At 43.2% G+C, this 18,718-nt stretch overlaps 1 protein-coding gene across 5 annotated transcripts in view; it reads right to left on the reverse strand.

The window, feature by feature from the left end:
* Positions 1-22: 22 nt before the first annotated feature.
* Positions 23-18,718, reverse strand: part of nckap1 (NCK-associated protein 1) — a 49,869-nt gene continuing 31,173 nt past the window's right edge. For all 5 annotated transcript variants that reach the window (XM_024261340.2, XM_024261341.2, XM_024261345.2 and 2 more), the window contains 25 exons: positions 18,354-18,491; positions 18,232-18,280; positions 17,990-18,146; positions 17,769-17,825; positions 16,907-17,003; positions 15,737-15,843; positions 15,528-15,660; positions 12,777-12,858; positions 12,645-12,703; positions 12,386-12,531; positions 12,182-12,314; positions 10,519-10,638; positions 10,169-10,308; positions 7,904-8,035; positions 7,612-7,830; positions 7,294-7,424; positions 7,099-7,196; positions 6,817-6,910; positions 5,164-5,246; positions 5,000-5,080; positions 4,799-4,892; positions 4,609-4,725; positions 2,358-2,467; positions 959-1,048; positions 23-880 (listed from right to left, as the gene is read on the reverse strand). In XM_024261340.2, the coding sequence (XP_024117108.1) occupies positions 764-880; positions 959-1,048; positions 2,358-2,467; positions 4,609-4,725; positions 4,799-4,892; positions 5,000-5,080; positions 5,164-5,246; positions 6,817-6,910; positions 7,099-7,196; positions 7,294-7,424; positions 7,612-7,830; positions 7,904-8,035; positions 10,169-10,308; positions 10,519-10,638; positions 12,182-12,314; positions 12,386-12,531; positions 12,645-12,703; positions 12,777-12,858; positions 15,528-15,660; positions 15,737-15,843; positions 16,907-17,003; positions 17,769-17,825; positions 17,990-18,146; positions 18,232-18,280; positions 18,354-18,491 (2,784 nt within the window). In that variant the 3' untranslated portion in view covers positions 23-763. The remainder of the gene's footprint in view (positions 881-958; positions 1,049-2,357; positions 2,468-4,608; positions 4,726-4,798; positions 4,893-4,999; positions 5,081-5,163; positions 5,247-6,816; positions 6,911-7,098; positions 7,197-7,293; positions 7,425-7,611; positions 7,831-7,903; positions 8,036-10,168; positions 10,309-10,518; positions 10,639-12,181; positions 12,315-12,385; positions 12,532-12,644; positions 12,704-12,776; positions 12,859-15,527; positions 15,661-15,736; positions 15,844-16,906; positions 17,004-17,768; positions 17,826-17,989; positions 18,147-18,231; positions 18,281-18,353; positions 18,492-18,718) is intronic.

Here is an 18,718-nt window from a genome sequence, read left to right on the forward strand (position 1 = left end):
AAAAGAGAAGAGGGACACAGGGTTGAACATATAGATCTTTTTATTCTGCCTTGCTGCAGCTCCACAGTCCTGATTACGAGTTCTGTTTTCTGTTTGGACCAACGCTTACACACAGCTGAACTTGCCTTTGAGCAAGGCAGATGTGGCTGGTGTTTACGCCTCCAAACTTTCTTCAGTTTGTCTCACAGCATGAAACCAAAACTTCAAATTTTTAGTGTCACTTTTGGCAACTTCATAAAAATAACAAACATAAACATGAATGAAAACATACAGTTCAGCTCACATTAATATTAAAGAATACAGTTAATATATTTTACCCACAAAAGTTTGTTACAACTACTAGGAAAGAAAGAAACTGGGCCACCACGTCGTACTAGTGTGAACCAGCTGTCAGTGTGTACATGTTAGCTGTGTAAACGGGTCAGTGTTAATGCACACCTGCAGAAAAGAAAAGCCCCGCCCCAAAAAGTCACCAGCACCCCAAAAGAAAAGCTTCATCTGCAGACATCAATCCTCACAACGCTGGAACAAAAGAACCAAAGGATCTCCGTGTGTCAGCTGAATATAATCTATATATTTATACTTTTGTTCTTTAACTGGTTAAAACACGGAGCAGCGGCGCCACCGTGGTCGCAGAGGAATGACGGAGTGCATTTGCTCAATTACACGTGGTTCTAGTGTTTTGCTGAAGTCACTTGTGACTTCTAGCCATGACTAGTGTGTTTAGTTTGGTTTAGTGTGTTGTGCATCTGTCAGTGTGTGTCTATGCATTGGGGCTGATGCTCTGCTTGTAGACAGCATGGTAGGCGTTTCGCAGCAGGACGTAGGGGAAGCAGGACTCCAACAAGTCCATAGTGAGGAAGGGCGACTCCTGCACAATCTGGAACACAAACAAAAGCACAGCTCTTAAGGTCAACGCTGCAGCTGGAATGCACAGGAGACCCTGAGCTGCTCTCACCATGTCCAGCAGCAGGTACACGGACTCTCGGTTGCGGGTTGTAGTCTTGTCTGTCTCCTGGCCGATCTTTAGTAAACTGGATGAAGCCAGCTGCAGACAAACCGCACAAAGCAGGAAATTATTCTCTCTGTCCTGCAGCAGCTTTTATTAAGAGTGGCAAAAGGCACACAAGCTGATAATCCAAAGTACCCAGGTACTTCAGGTAACTTCAGTATGTCACAGTTTAGTTCACCTAGACCAGAGGTCTGCAACCTGCAGCTCTGGAGACACATGTAGCTTTTTATCTCTCATGATCCTTGATCAAAATAAAATGTTTTAAAAAGTAACTGTAAAGAAAAAAGTAAGTAAGTAGTAAAGTAAAAAAAGTAAATTAACTTAAAACTTTATTCATCTCATTCACAAACAGTTGAAGGACGGTATGAATCCTTCAACTAGGATCCTTGTAACAGTAGGTATAATTCTCTATCTATCCATTGTAGTTTATCAACGTCTTACTGACATATTTGGACTTCAATTTGACCTTCATTGATCACAGAAAGTCAGTAAACCCATTCAAAATTAAAGCTACGTTAAGTTATAATCCACTGGATTATAAAGCAGATTTTCTATTTTTGAACAAAGTCAAGGATTTAAAGTCTCTTTCATAGTTTTAATATATGGTAGGAGTTACTTCATTAGCTCTGATTTAGTTTTGTTGGATATATTTATGAATTTGTGGCTGAAATGCACCAAAAACAGTCAAATAAACAGTTTTTAAATCATTGCTGACTTTACACTTCCTACTGCATTCACTGCATTGACACGATCCTATAGGATGTCTTTTATTTTGAAAGGAAGTCATGCAAAACTCTGTGAAAAGTTTTAAACTATTTTTTAAAAAGCTATTTTCTATTCATGTTTATGTTTTACTTATGCCAAAACACGATAGTTTATATAACTGTATCATGTCAGTAGCAAAAACATAAATATAAATCAGAATCTTATTTTTCTAAAGGGCGAGTGAAGACTTGGTAGCTCCTACTGGGTTTTGTTTGGAGATAAATGGACCTGAATGGTTCTTTAGGTGTTGAAGGATGCAGACTCCTGACTGAGACTCTCAAATACAGAGAAGACCTTTTCTAAGCCCTTCCTCTCTTTGCTGTCCATCCCTCAGAAGATTCTTTAGATGAAACATGGAATAAGATTTGTATGGATGCAAATGTGCTTCAAGTAATCTCTTGAAAGAAGGTTGAGCTGACAAGGTTTTTATGTTCTGCAGATTTCAGTCTTGCTTCCTGGAGGTTTTGCTTCATTACTGGATTTCTGCCAGAGCAAAAACGTGGCTCCACATCTTTATTAACAGTTCTTGTCAAATCCCTGGACTTCCAGGATGAAGAGGGAAAGTGTGTCTTGGACTTACAGCGAGGAACTCCTTCAGCCGGTCCTCGATGCTGCCCTTGTGGATGGTGAAGAGCGCAGCTGCAATCTGGTTGATGGCTTTGGCCAGACAGTGGATGTTGTTGCAGTGGCCTGCAGGAGGCAGCAAACGCACACAAAGGTGATTGTTTCATGGAGAGGATAGGTAATCTGGTGCAGGACGCCAGTGTGCATGTTGTTGACACCCACATGCAACCTGCATACCAACAACACTGCAGGTTCACCTCCATATAAAGGAGCGGTGACTGATGATTTCTGCAAGGCAGTTTGGTGTGGATACGATGCTTATAAAGACATTATTACATTTATAGATGTCTTACAAATGTATTTTACAGGTTAATACATTTCTTATAATACAAACAGATTTTTTGGAAGAGGAACCAGACACAGTTGTCCTCTCTCTCTTTTTGCTGTATTAATTGAATCTCTGGCTGCAGCAATACGACGACATGAGATAGAGGAGTAACGATCACTAAACTGTTGGGATCGTGTCGCGGTTTCAGAGTCACAGTTCGGATCATTTTTCAGATTAGTAAAAAGGAAATAAACAACAGGAAAAAAGGTAAAAACCTACAATTATTTTCTTTGAAACACTTCAAAACATATTTCATGAAACATAGATTTGTACTTCAAAACAAATCTATTTACACACACAAATATCAAATCAAACTGAATGATTTAACTTGCTGGATCAACCTGCTTCTGGCCCTCACCTGCAAAGTAGCTGCAAATAAAAGGAACATTTTGCCAAAGATGAATTATATCTTTTAATGATCAAGCAGCAAATTTGCCATGAAATGGTAGATTTGACAGGTTGATCTTCCATGTAACTCCTGCTCCAAATCATTCATGAGTTGGATTCTGAATTGTTCTAACTTCAACCATTTTATGCTGCATTTACACTGAATGTGATTTCCATCTCAAATTTGCATCGGCTCCTTCTATATGGACACTTTGCTGCTGGACGCCTGTCAAACATGTGCTCATAAACGCGTGGGAGGAGCTAACAGCAGCTGTTTTTAGCCTGATCGCTACATAGAGTGCTGTCTGTACGTCTCATTTACAACCCATGGAAGACAGGATGTTGATTTAAGAAGCACCAGTGAGCTCGCCTCCATGTCTGGGTTCATGAGATCCTTCAGAAACTGAGCCTCCCTCCTGCTGCAACAGCTGCCTCTGAATGGCGGCCACCTTTAGCGGTGTTTCTGTGTCTCTGTGACCCGGTGTGAGGACCTGCTGTCCTGCATTAACCCCAGGGAAAAAAGAAGTATGGGAACAACATATTTTCTTCATGTAAATTAAAAAATATCAAAGTTCAGGAGGAGAACAAACAAAGTGATCCTCCATGTTGGATTTGGACTTCTCCCGCTGATCAAGTCGCTGAACACGTCAAGTTCCCAAAGCGGAGTCTCTGATTGGTTAACGAGGCACACCTCTTTAAATCTGGGCGGGCCGTGAGGGCCATTTGTGCTGCTGATGGGCCGACGTGCTGTGCACCAATCACAGCGCTGGACTTCTGATCGGGTCTGCTAATTGACTCAACATTGAAAGGTGACACCACTGCGGCGGGAAGCTTGTTTGGTGTGAATGCAATTGAACAAACTGTGGGAATTCCTCAAAGTGTCAAACTCCTCACTTTACCGTGCAAAATGACACCCATGTGGAACCGCCAAAACATCCTGATAAACAAAAACATCTTACACTTGGCTAGCAAGAGGTGTAGCCCTACTAGAGCCCGTAATTATTGACTGAAGATTTATAACAGCCAGGAACTACAAGAAAAAGATGGAATAAATCACTTCTTGGAATATCAGAAACTGAAATCTAGAATTACACAATGAAAATGAAACAAAGCTACCAGAACTAGTTATCTTTTTCAATGATAAAACTCTCCAAAATATACAAACTTTTACTCAACCCAGATAATAACATTTCAATTCCAACAACACAATGACATGCAGACTTCTGGTCAGAAATTCGTCTAAGCTCCTTTTAACGGACCTCAAGTCCAAATGCAACTAGTCCAGTTCAAAACTCTTCAGAGAGTTTCCTCTTCTGGACAGAGGATGTTGTAGATGTGCCTCAGAAACTCAGACATTTGTGAGCACTGTCACAGTAACACCCTGTCCCGTTTGTCTCTGGCGAGGCTCACCTTTTCACAAACAGATTTTTGTGTGCGTGCAGACATGATATATACTTGACATGTGCTTGTTTGAGAGATGTCCTTGCCGTACCTTCGATGGCAGGGCTGTACTGTGACATCACGCTGCAGGCGAACATTGGTAGAGAGACGGCCACAAACACCATGAGCAGACAGGCGATCTTGTACTCCTCCTCTGGACTGATGTTTTCTGTTTACACACATTAAAGGCTCATGCAGCAAATGCTTAAACATACGTCTGTAGGGACGTGAATGAGACTCACCACTCTTCTGGGAGGACAGAGCAACCACCAGAGCAGGGTCAATCTCACAGGGAAGTCCAGCCGCCGAGGACAGTTCGTACACGTTCATGGCCACCTACAACGCAGAAACAAGCATCTTAGATGATGTGAGCTCCACTGTGGGTGAGTGAGTGAGTGAGTGAGTGAGTGAGTGAGTGAGTGAGTGAGTGAGTGTTCTCTCACCTTCATGTCGGTCTCTCGAGGGATGTGGTCCTTAAAGTCCTCCACAGAACTGACCAAGAAGGGAATGTGGCACGATAACACCTGGGGGCACAGAGATGAAAGCAAGCTCAGATGTGCATGTACGTACGCTCACGGCCAGCAGCGAGTCAACACGACCCCCTTACATCTCTCAGTGCCTCCTGAGCGAGGGAGCGGAATGACAGGATGACGCCAATGATGGTCATCCTCTTCAGGACACTGTCCACCGCTGCAACAGATACAAGGCACATCACCAGTAAATGTCAGTGGAGAAAGCTGTAATTGTTGGTAACTGTAAAGAAAATGTCAAAAAACAGTAAAGAATAAACAGAAAACTAATAGTAAAAGTACAAGAGAAAATGTTTTTAGGACTAATAATCGATACTAAACTTTCTTGGAAAGCTTCCTCCAGCTCTGTGGGCCCAAGCACTGGATGTGTAGATTTAGAAAACTATGAGCAAACTAGGCCTGCACAATAAACTGAACATTTACCGTCATGGTGGTATGAGGCCAGTGTGGTATGTATACCACAAAAGGAGGTTATGTGTTCTCTGGCTGAACCAATACTAAACTATCTCTGTAGTTTGAAATAACGAATCAAAAAAAGCCCTTTATGCATCAAACCAATGGTATGGAGCTCTTTGTGTCATTGACTAATCACTTCTGATGCCAGATTCTACATCGTGCGGGAGAATGGGAAAAAAAACACTTTCTTTTTAGACTCCTGATTGAACAAGACTTGAGATGGCTGAGAGAAAGACCTGGGAGGATGTGCTCGTTGGGATACAAAAATCGCACGTCGGTTAGGGGTGTGACGTTATTTTAACATGCGTTAAAGTCGCGGCCTGATGGATGTCCAAAAGTGTGATCAAAAAAACAGAAACTCCCGCTGTGTGGGAGGAGTTTTTCTGGGACTCAAGAAGACTCAGATGAACTGAGAGATCAGGTTTATTTGATTTAAGGAGTTCTACAAAAAGCATCAGTAAACACGTTTCCACGTCCGGGTTTCAAGGTTATGGAGAGATTTTCCTGGTGTATGGATCTCCCTCTGTCCCACAGAGGAACACCCCCCCATCTGAAAAATGATCCTAACAGTGATCTAAAACCTTTACACGACCAGAACCGTGAGTTTAGTGATCCGTTACACCCCTGACGTCTGTTATTTAGAGATACTTTGGTTTCAGGACAGGCAACGTTCTCCAAATACAGGTACTATGTAAACATGCAGAAAACTAAAAATTATTTAAATAAAACTTTCACAGTGAAATGAAATGTATTAGAATTTTTTTTTTTTTTGCTATTTGATCATTTAAGTCATACTGTTATCACAGTTTCAAACCCAGATATCACATATCACAGAATTTCCTCGTGTCGTGAAGGCCTAGAGCGAACAGTCACTTAAAAATATTAGTAATAATCAAAAACGCACACTAAGATCATCCCGCTTTATGCTGCATCTCTGTTTGTTTACAAGAGAACTCAGTATTTCCTCTTCTACGACTATTTCAGGTATTTTAGACACTTCTGCACATGTCACATTATTTTATTCCAATCAAAGGTGTGGCGTAAGTAAACGTTTGTTCTAATCAGATAAAGATTGTTAGACCCATGTACACAATTCAATTCCAATCCAATCAGGGACATTTTGCTCATATAACCACAGCCCTTGTCTGACCTACTGTGTGAAACACACTGTGTTGTTCTGTTGAACATGTTGGAAATAAAATAAATTAAAAAAGTTCTAAGGCTGCACTCAAACCCCTCTATGACTACAGACCTTAAAAAAGAACAAAACTCACAGGTCAGTTTTTTGAAGAGAGCAGCCATATGGTCGGGTTTGTCAAAGCTGGTCCTCATTTGGGTCAGAACCTCCATGTTCTCCACCACCAGTTTCTGCAAAGATGAACCTCAGAGTTAGGAGTCCTAACTGGACAGTTTCTGAACGTTTAAGATCTGCTTCATCTGAGGAGATGCTCGTAGGAGCAGCTGAGATCTGAATCAGGGATTTCTTCGGCAGTCAGTTTCCTGCTGGAGGCTGAGCTGCAGAAGAGAACTGTGAGCGCTCAGCAGACGGTACACACCTTCAGCTCAGCAACTTGTGATGAGATGTGCCACATCAGACTCTCACTCAGAAACTTCATGCCGTACGGCCCCAGCAGCTCTGAGAGCGCACGCATCTCTGCAGAAAAACAGGACAAGTGACGGCACGTGCACACTCACCACAGCCTCCCATCCAAACATGACACAGAGAGGAGTGCACGTGTGCATGCACATACCAGATATGTCAGAGTACTCCTCGGCGTTGAATGTCAGTTCGTTATCTGTGGGCAGGTTCACAAAGGCCTTCATGGCCGGGAAGTACGCGATGTGTCCGTTACTGACCTGACGGAGCAAAGTCTCCAGGTACCTGCACGTGCACACACAACACGCAAGTATAACATTCACTGAACAAACCTTTCAACTGTGGTCTAAGAACAGAAATGGGAGCATGAGTAAAGTAATGAAGAGCGAGGGCGAGCCATGATTTTATTTTCTCGATCAGACAGTCCGAGGAGACTTTCCTAGCAAGCGACAAACACTGAGGGGGAACGCACCAGTTGGTGTACAGGCTGGTGATGGTGGGCTCGCCGTGGCTGTCCAGGTGCTGCGTCTGCTGCAGCAGTACGTTGTTGAAGACCCGCGTGATGTCAATGGTCACGTAGTTCTCTATGGACTGCAGCACCGTCATGTACGCCCTCACGCTGGTCAGGAGCTCACTGGGCTTAGCGATCTCCTGGGTGGCCTGGTTGTACATGGTCATCCCGACGATGGACCTGCACAGACGGGGAGCAGCGCGGTCAAAGACTGTCTGGAAGACTCCTGCCAGTCCTCAGAAAGACTGCTTACTTGGTGAAACGAATCTCCAGGTGGGAGGTGAGGTATTCTCGGGGGGTGAAGGTGTGCTCCCACACCATCAGGTTGGGAACATAGTTGATGGAGAAGCAGAGCTCAGACAGAGCGGTGTGCAGCTTATCCAGACTGAAAACAACAAGAAAGATTTCAAATCCTTTTTCTTTTGAACAAAAACACACAACATTTATCTGACATGATCATTTTAGACTCTGCAAACTTTAGGATTCTCTTCACCGCGGAGCGTTCCAAAGCTAAATAATGTTTTAGGTCAATTAGCAAAAGAGTCTTTGTGGAGCTTTGAGACGACATTGGTTTTGAACTTTATATCAACTGAAATGAATAACATTTCTGTAGTAGCATCAGTGAGGTTTTCCAGCTTCCTTCTCCTGTTTCTCACCTGCAGCTTTTATCCAGCATTTTAAATGATAACTGGAAGGATTTTTTAAAACGCCGATATTCAGCTTCTTAAGACGGTCTTTTAGTGTGGATCTATCAGGAAAAAATGAGTTTTATACACAACTTTAAATCATTTTTCCTCTACACATTTTTAAGTTAAAATATGTATTTTCATTATAGATGATGAAAGAAAAAGCAGGACCGAATAGAAGCAGAATCATAAATATAATAAAATCATTATAAATACAGGACTTACAAATACTTTAGGAAGGTTAGAAAAATGTTGTAAACAAAGAATGCTTTCAGAGATATAAAGAATGTTTCTTTTTTAATCAATTTACAAAATACAAAGTCAGCAATCATAACAGAAATATAAATCCAATCAATATGTAGCGTTTCTTCTTTTGCCTTCAAACCAGCATTCATTTCTACAGAGAAACCTCATAAACTCACTAAAATCATCAACGTAAATGTTTTTAAGACCCAAAACATCAAAGAAAAAACATTGACAAAAAGCTTAAATTAGCCAAAACAGCTAGCATCCATCCATCCATCCATCTTCTTGTCCGCTTCTTCCCTTTCGGGGTCGCGGGGGTGCTGGAGCCTATCCCGGCTACTGATGGGCGAAGGCGGGGTACACCCTGGACAGGTCGCCAGTCTGTCTCAGGGCCTCAATCACACACCCATTCACTCTCACATTCACACCTAGGGACAATTTAGAGTCACCAATGAACCTATGAAGCATGTTTTTGGACGGTGGGAGGAAGCCGGAGTCCCCGGTGAAAACCCACGCATGTACGGGGAGAACATGCAAACTCCACACAGAAAGGTCCCAGCCGGGAGTCGAACCGGGGCCTTCTCGCTGTGAGGCAAGAGCGCTAACCACTGCGCCACCGTGCAGCCCTTACAGCTAGCATGTAGCTGAAAAATTAGCTTAACTCCAAACTAGCCTAGAAATCCGTAGTAGCTGCCAAAACAGTCTAAAAATCTAACATAAAAAGAGCTGAATATTTAAATAGCTGAATGAGCTGAAGAGGTATGGACATCCAAAAAACGTACACAAGAAAAATAATGACTACAAAGAAATAAAGAAAAAGTGAATCACTATTAAACCAATAAATATTTGATCCTCTCTCGTCATAGTTCAGACTGCAGAGGGGAGGAATAAAAGGTCTTGTTCTACGTGGGTCTTGATCAGCCAGATTGAGAAAAAAAAGATGCATCTCTGATAGTGTGCCGGGTCATACAAGGGGGTGGGTCGCATCCGTTTGGGGACCCCTGCTCTAGAGCCCTCGACAACTGTGTAGGAGGAGGCTTGAAACTGGTTGAGGAAGAGTTCCACTGTTCTACAAAGGGGAGGGGGTGGGAGCCCCCTCCTCGTCATGGACAGATTAAGCAACAAGACAACACGTAGCAGTTCTGCTGCTTTAACAAGGTCTCTCCCAGACAAAGCAGCTCTGTAGAAAAAGCACAAGAGATTGTGGAAGAAGAGACAGGACTGATGTGAGAAAACCTGCATCCACAGAAGATCTGAGGCTGGGTTGTTTGGAGCAACCTTCCAGCCCATTCCTTAAGTAAACTGTGGCACATGTAGGTAACAGAACTGATGCTGTATTGAGGGCAAAGAATGATCAGAGCAACTATTGAACTGGTTCAGACCTTGTTCTTTCACTGATTTAGTTGTTGAATTTAAATAATCTGTTTTTCACACCAATCTTTTGCTCACAACTTCATGGAAACAAATGGACGTTTGGTTTTCAGTCAGATCAGCGTCTGATGCTGCTCACTGATGCATAACAGGCACACAGGATTCTGGAAACACCTGAACCTCCACTGGACTTCCACCTCCTGTTTAATACTGACTTGGTGACCAGCAGCCGGTTCTTCCTCATGCTCTCCATTCCTGGTTTTTCCCTCTCCGGCTCCCCCTTCTTCCCGGGGGCCTTCTTGCTCTTCTTGTTGACTGCCTGGCTGATTGTTTTGGCACAGTGCTTGGGCAGTAGCTGCAAAAGAAAAGCAAAGAAAGTTTGATTGCTTCAGTTCAGACAAAATGAGATCATTTCTTTATTGGGAACAACCCCACGCTGAGACAGAAACAGTTCGGTTTGAGAGACGAGTGGAGCAGCTCTGCAAACATTAGTGTTCCTGTTGTCATCCGTTACTGACCAGCTTCTGCAATGGGAACAAAAACAGGGCGGTCTGGTGCCACGTACCTGATCGCTGAGCGTGCACTGCTCCGTGCAGATGTCAGTGATCAGGTTTCGAGCCTGCTTGGCCATCTCATCCAGGAACATGTTGCACAAAGATAGGCTGCGATCTCCAATGTGGTGACGCTGCAGAGAGTTACACACAAACATAGACCAGGAATTTCTTCATCAAATCCTCGCTCAAAGCTCAGGATGGAAAAATAAAACTACTGAGGAGTTAACATTTCAAAAAGAGAACATCAGCTCTATGAAGCTTAGATCAAGTCATATCGATTAATCATATATATATATCCCCGTCATTTTGCCGTCCACCACTTTTTGAATTGGATCAGTGTGTGACTAGTTGTCAGGTGCAGTGTGCCAACAACCAAAACGTGTGTACTGAATGAAGAATTTTTGACTTATTTGTTATCTACTGAGGTTTTTTAGGCTAATTTAGGGTTTAGCTAATATTTTAGCACAGGCTAACGTTTTTAACTAATTTAGGAATTTTAGGCTATTTTGGAGTTAAGCTAGTATTTAGGCAATGTACTAGCTTTTTTGGCAAATTTTGCATCTACAGAAGTTTTTCATGCTAATTTGGAGTTTAGCTAAAATGTTACAACATTTTTAGCTAATTTGTTATCTTCTGACATTTTCATAGACAAATTTAGAGTTTAGTTTCTATTTTAGCAACATGCTAACATTATTGGTTAATTTAGTTTACTGAGGAATTTTAGGCTTTTTGGAGTTTTTTGGTTAATTTGGACTCTACTTTTGGGCTAATTTGGAGTTTAACTAATATTCGAGCAACACAGTAAATATTTTTTTCAAAACTGGCATGTATTAGGGATTTTTTAAACAATTTTACAACAAATTTTTCAGAAATTTAGATCAACTTCAGCGTTCTTTCATAGTTCTTTGACAAAATTTCCAGTCTTTTAGCAAGTTTAACATTTCGCGAATATCTTTTGTATTTACAGCAAATCCCTTCAGCAATTAAAGTAAATTGTGTCATTTTCAGCAAAAAGCTTCAGCGTCTTCAGCGACTACTTTCAGCTAAAAGCATTCACACTAATATTATTGCAGGCAATGCAACTTTTCTAGTTACCTTTAGTTCTTAACTAGACACAGCAGATACATCATCAGTCATTTGTTATGACTGTTTTATTTCAACCTGGGTTTAGATGGTTTAATCTGCACAAATCAACAGATAAGTTTACAAAAGATAAATATAGATCAGAAAAAGCCAGCTTTGACTGCAACAAGGGATCTCCTGGACAACTTCAAGAGTCGAATCATTAGCATCACACCAGCTAATGATTTTAGTCGCATTCCTCCTCAATACCAAACTACATTTAGCCCGCTGCTTTTGCAAAGGTGTGAGGTAACTATCATCAGGTTAGTATTTTGAAATTCCCTAGGATCTCTCCAAAAGCAGTGTGCTTGTTCTTTAAGTGCAGAGACAAAGACTTAGTCTGAACTCAGAAGCATCTCTGCTGCTGACACTACAGAGGAACTGAGGACGTGCTGCAGCCACAACCCCAAAGGGGCGGAGTCACTGATGCAAAACTCTTGAAGGATATTTCTTGAAGGAAGCTGATGATGCATTTCTACAGTACTAATCAATTTCCTCATTCATCCTCGGTGAGTTGTCCCCTTCTGGGTGAATTGTTACCAACATGCTCACCTCCTCGGGGCAGAGCTCATGTGTGCAGGACATGAAGTGTGTGCAGAGCAGAGGGAAGCAGATGGAGTGTCGGCTCTGGGAGGGGAGCTCCAAGCACTGCTGGAACATTTTTTCAAAGGCGCGGCTGTAGAAGCTGCAGAGATGGAGGAGGAGCCCGTTACAATAGAGGACGCTCTCAAACCGGCCATTCAGAGGAGAACTCACCAGAAAATAGACAGATCCGACGTCTCCACCAGCATCTCCACCAGAGAGTCCACCATCTTGGTGTGGAAGATGATGGTGTTCATCATTTTGCCGAGCTCTTTGTGGTCTGAAATCCCAAGACTGGCTTTAGAGACACTGGTGTAGGCCTTTAGAGATGCACGGGAGAAAGAAACCAAAGAGGTCATTCAGGAAAAGATTCGTGGAACTTTAAAAACGACCTTTCATGAGTCTCTAAAATAAAGAAAGAAGTCTCAGGTACCTGCAGTCTGAACCAGTCCAGCCTCATTCCTCTGAAATCAAATACCTCTCCATCTTCCACTGCAACACACACATTACACTTCATTCATGTTTCAATGACAGAACCCCCACCCCCACCCCACACTGCTTTTACCTTGTTTGACACTTAGCGAGGTCATGGTATTGACAAATGAAGACATGATGATGGACTCATCCTCCGGACACACAGACAGGTTCTGTTGGACGACCAGAGTTAGAGCAGTCAGTGTGGAACTGCAGCTGTATGGAGGCAGACAGGAGGAGACCAACAAAAATCCTCAGCTGCCTTTAAGAACCTCCACTTACAGTCTCAGCAGTAGTGCTGCCACAAACCATTATTTTAAAAGTCGACTAATAACTGATTATTTTTTTTGATTAGTCGACTAATAAGGTCATGCACAGTGGATGTAAAGCACACGTCTTAACAATCATGAGCTTTAAAGTAGCTAAAAACAAAAACAATTAAGATGATAGTTTATTCAACTTTTAATAAATCGTGCAGCTTCAGTCCTTGATTAGTTTCTGTGTTTAAAACAGGATTCAACTAAATGAGGTCGACATCAGAAACAAGGAACTATTTTTCACTAAAGATAAAGTTTTGATCTCACTGACTCAAATATAAAAAAAGTACATTTTGTTCAACTTTACTACACTGACTCCATGAATATAAAGAAACGACAAATCAACTATTAAATTAGTGGTCAACTATTTTAATAGTCGATTAGTCAACAAATCGTGGCGTTAGGTTAGGTCCGCTGTTTAATTTAATTACCGTATTTTACAGAGTCACAGAACCAATAAATGTCTAATTGAGAAGAAGAAAACCATATACAAGTCGCACTTTTGGGAGAAGAGTCTGACGTTTCAGAACAAATCAGCAAACCCCACCCTAACAATGATTCACACATCAACTTGTATCTACCGTATCCTTTTTGACATGCATCAAATTCACATCCACTGCCTCTTTTGATGCGGGTCAAACCTCTCTGTAACCCAGTTTGATGACGCTCTGTTCCACATTAGTCTGAGGCCACAAAAATAAATACAAGGATAATAATGTTTCAATGCAAATTAGAAAAATATCAACGTTTGAGAGGAAGAATCCGATTCGCCTCCATGTCTGTTTTTGACTACACTTTATCTGGCACTCTGGGGGTTATTAGCAGAAACAACCACTAGAGGGCAACTGGTTGTTAGTGAAAAAAGTATAAGTTGCACCTTTGTCTGAACTATGAAAACAACTGCAACTTATACTCGGGAAAATACGGTAATTGATATTATTAAAAATGGCTCAGACAGTGCCAGAAAACTGCTGTGAATTTTGTGAAATTGATACTTTTAACTTTTCCCTTCTATTTGTTGCAAAAAATTAAAAAAACGGCTAATCCAACCATTTTATGTTGTTTCATACAGTGGAGGAAAACCCAGCGGTTTGGTAATGCTACTTAACTGGTGCTTACAAAGTTCGTAATTAGCACTACCGTATACAGAGGTAAGAAGCACAGAAATATTGATGGCATTAAAATTTCAAACAGCAATTGCCTAGTGCAGAGAGAGTGTTTCTGCATGAGGAGGTTAGCTGTGGCAATGACCTAATCTGCAGGTTCTGACTCAACCGTGGAACCGTGGACAGCGTATGTCTGCAGGATGGATGTTAGCTGTAGTCGAGCTGCTGGGGCGTTAGCTGCAGTCGAGCTGCGGGGGCGTTAGCTGCAGTCGAGTTGCTGGGGCGTTAGCTGCAGTCGAGTTGCTGGGGCGTTAGCTGCAGTCGAGCTGCTAGGATGTTAGCTGCAGTCGAGCTGCTAGGACGTTAGCTGTAGTCGAGCTGCTAGGACGTTAGCTGCAGTCGAGCTGCTAGGACGTTAGCTGCAGTCGAGCTGCTAGGACGTTAGCTGCAGTCGAGCTGCTAGGATGTTAGCTGCAGTCGAGTTGCTAGGACGTTAGCTGCAGTCGAGTTGCTGGGGCGTTAGCTGCAGTCGAGCTGCTAGGATGTTAGCTGCAGTCGAGTTGCTAGGACGTTAGCTGCAGTCGAGCTGCTAGGACGTTAGCTGCAGTCGAGCTGCTAGGACGTTAGCTGCAGTCGAGCTGCTAGGACGTTAGCTGCAGTCGAGCTGCTAGGACGTTAGCTGCAGTCGAGCTGCTAGGACGTTAGCTGCAGTCGAGCTGCTAGGACGTTAGCTGCAGTCGAGCTGCTAGGACGTTAGCTGCAGTCGAGCTGCTAGGACGTTAGCTGCAGTCGAGCTGCTAGGACGTTAGCTGCAGTCGAGCTGCTAGGACGTTAGCTGCAGTCGAGCTGCTAGGACGTTAGCTGCAGTCGAGCTGCTAGGACGTTAGCTGCAGTCGAGCTGCTAGGACGTTAGCTGCAGTCGAGCTGCTAGGGCGTTAGCTGCAGTCGAGCTGCTGGGGCGTTAGCTGCAGTCGAGCTGCTAGGATGTTAGCTGCAGTCGAGCTGCTAAGTCGTTAGCTGCAGTCGAGCTGCTGGTACGTTAGCTGCAGTCGAGCTGCTAGGACGTTAGCTGCAGTCGAGCTGCTGGGGCGTTAGCTGCAGTCGAGCTGCTGGGGCGTTAGCTGCAGTCGAGCTGCTAGGACGTTAGCTGCAGTCGAGCTGCGGGGGCGTTAGCTGCAGTCGAGCTGCTGGGGCGTTAGCTGCAGTCGAGCTGCTAGGATGTTAGCTGCAGTCGAGCTGCTAGGACGTTAGCTGTAGTCGAGCTGCTGGGGCGTTAGCTGGAGTCGAGCTGCGGGGGCGTTAGCCGCAGTCGAGCTGCTAGTACGTTAGCTGCAGCAGACATGTCTGGCATCAATAAAAACAGCAGAGTGACAAGAAAAGACGTATTTCTGCTCAGATGTTCACCAGTGGTGTCCTCACCTGCACCATCTCATTTAGCACCACAGCATCAAAACCAGACAGGTACTGCACATAGTAGCGCTGCATCACAGGCCCGTACTTCCTCACGTGGGCACGCAGCTCCTCCATGTAGAAGATCAGTTCTGCAATGTGTCTGCAAACACAACGCCGTCAGTCAGATGTGAAACCAGCGTGGTGTTTGTGTGTGGACTCGGCCTCGGTTTGCTCACTTGTCTATGAAGTCATCTGTGCTTTTCTTCTGGATGTTGTCGGCGTGTCGCAGCAACCAAATGATCTCGTCGCGCGCAAACGACAGCGCCATGAAGACAAACAGCGCCTGGGGAGTGTGACAAACGGAGAACAATGACTCTTTCCTAATGTCTGACTGAAGCAGACTCAGGTCCTCTCGTTTTCTGGCAGGAGCAGCGGACCTTTCTTCCAGCCCAACTTCCTGTTTTACCTGAGGAGTCAGGAGGGGCGGGTCTTTGACCTGTCTGCACTGCACACTGCAGCAACTTTAAACCTTTCCATGTTTTTGTTCGTTTTAAGCTGCGGTCAAACCGAACGCATCAAAAGAACCCATAGAGAACTGCTTACTTCTGACTCCAACCAAATGAACCCAATGCAGTCGCCATTTTTCAGTAATATGGGCACCACCATTTGGAGCCAAACATCACCAGTAAGCAGTGGCTGTGTTTACATGGACACCATCGGAATAAAAGCCTGATCAGAATAAAAATGCATCATGCCATTCGGAATGCTCTGGCCTGATCAGACTCATTTAGATCCAAATCTTTATCTAATCGAGTTAGGTGGGTTATTCTGATTGTTCATATAAACAATTCATTCTGATTGTGTGTCAAGACTGCGCTGGATTTCACGTCATGCATAGAGAGAGTGGCGCTCCAGAGGAGATTTTGGAGCGACTCATGGGTTTTTGTTTGCAAACAGAAAAGGCTGCTTTGTTTTGTTGTGCGGTTTGGACCACAGTCCGTCCGGCTGCTCTGCTCAGGAAAACCATGTCTCCAACCAGGACTCTAACGATCAGGATTTATTCTGTTTGCATGTTTTTGTTTTTCTTTTTAGCAAATTTATCAAGAGATTTGGAGGTTGGAAAGTCTTTTTTAGTCCTTGAAGTGTTTTTGTTTCAAATTTGCTGCTTTGAATGTAGCAAACATCTACAGCTCACAGCATTAACACTTCCATTATCTCAGATAAATCAAGTTTTCTGTTAATACACTATTACTAAACAAATGTGTTTCATTTTAAACCCCAACATTTGCTTGTCTTAGCTTTAGATTTTGGAGAAACTTGTTCAAATGTCAGAAAATGAAGCGTTTTCCTCATCGATGTGTCAGTTGAACTCCAAAGGCCTCGTTCAAGGGGCTGTTCTGTCTCACCTTTGGACCCAGGAGTCCAGGCTGGTCAGCTAAGACAGTGGCCAGCTCCTTCAGAGCCGATCGGAGGAACTTGCGTCTCTCTCTGTGCATGGAGCCTCTAGAGGAAAACAGCAAACAGATTGTGACACTTTCAGGACAATCTCCAAAACTGAGACGACGACGGCAGAAGAATGAGGGGGAGATGAAAAGGGAAGGAAAGCTGAGACTAGAGGAAGGGAGAGATAAAAGGAGCACAGCAAGTGGAAATAAAGGCTGAAATGACAGTTAAAGAAAGGAGAAGCTGAAATAAGAACAGGGATGTTTATCTATCATAAAACAGGCAGATGGAAAAAAAGGATTTAACCCTTTAACTACACAAAGAAGAAAAAAATGATCAAGAAAGGTTTTTTTTCCTGCTGCTTATTCCTCCTAAAGGAACATCGAAGTTTAAAAAAAATTTAGGAGACATTTATTTATTTCTAAAAATACATGGGGGTTCAGTAAAAGTTACTGTCTGGTCCGCACCAGTTATTATCCAAACATTTCTTTTTTATTTCAATTTTTAGAAGTAAAAATGTTCTGGTTAGTAACAGAAAAAATGTATTTTCTAAAAACTGAAGTATTTTTTTTTCTCGTTACTATCTGGTGCGCACCAGTTAATAACCAGAAATAATATATATATTTATACATAAATACAAAAAAATGCTTTTTACTTCAATTTTTTTTCTTCAATGTCCCTTTAGGGCCTCTGTACCTTGGGGAGTAATAGACACAATCAATATTTTTAAAAACCTGTTTTCTAAATGTGCCCCACCACTTAGAGTTAAAGGGTCAAAGATGGAGATGGTTAAAAGAAAGCTCTGGTGAGTAAAAGTGAACGTACGCGTGAGACAGGGCCTGCTCTTTGCACTCCCTGATGTCATTGATGCGTTTGTTGTACCTGGAAAAAAGAACTCGGCAAAATGACTCATCTAAAACATCTCCCTAAGAAAAAAACGACTGTTTTCATCTCAAATTTAAAGAATTTCTTTATACTTTTGAATTTGTGAAATTAGTCTACATTTAAAATGTGTTTTTCTATTGGAGGGAAACTGCGGGCCCCACCCTCGGATGTTGACAAACAGGTCCTCTGCAGCCTTGTGGATGTGGAAGACTTCATCTCTGAACAGGCAGAGGCAGGTGGAGCTCTGCAGAGCCAGCTTCCACAGGGACAGCGCCGCCGCGTCGCTGTTTAGCGCCGGATGGCACAGAATGAAACCAACTGCAACACACACATAACAATCCCCCTCCGAGTCAAAAACCTGACCCATTCAGGGCTGGAAGACATTCAGAATACAGCTACGCACACACGATCCACTTCTCCATGGTGTCCAGGGACAGGTACTCGCAGGGCATCTGGGGGAACACAAAGGGGGGAGGAGGTCACAGGTCTGATGTTGAAGGACTCACGGGACGAACGGCCACTTACGGTGTCCGACTGAGCCGGGTTCAACATGGTGGAGGGGGCTGAGATGAGCGACAGCAGCTGGGCGTTCCTCCACTGGTCAGCAGACAGGTTTCTCCGTGGATAAACCATTTGGAGGCTGATCAGGGCGTCTGACAGAGACTGTGGGGGGCAGGAGGGTTACTGATGCAGTCACAGCAAACATGCAGGTGGCATCACATGTTCTGACAGCAGCGGTTCAATAAAAAGAACGATTAGAAATCACTAAGAGAGTGTTTTTTATCTGATGTTTATGTTGTGACTTCCTCTCTGTTTGCATTCAACATATTTTTTTAGACATGATCAGAGTCAAAAACTAGATTTGTGACTTCACACTTGGAGCATCAGAC

This window comes from Oryzias melastigma, linkage group LG15 (assembly GCF_002922805.2).
Source record: "Oryzias melastigma strain HK-1 linkage group LG15, ASM292280v2, whole genome shotgun sequence".
In the NCBI taxonomy this organism is placed as follows: Eukaryota; Metazoa; Chordata; class Actinopteri; order Beloniformes; family Adrianichthyidae; genus Oryzias; species Oryzias melastigma.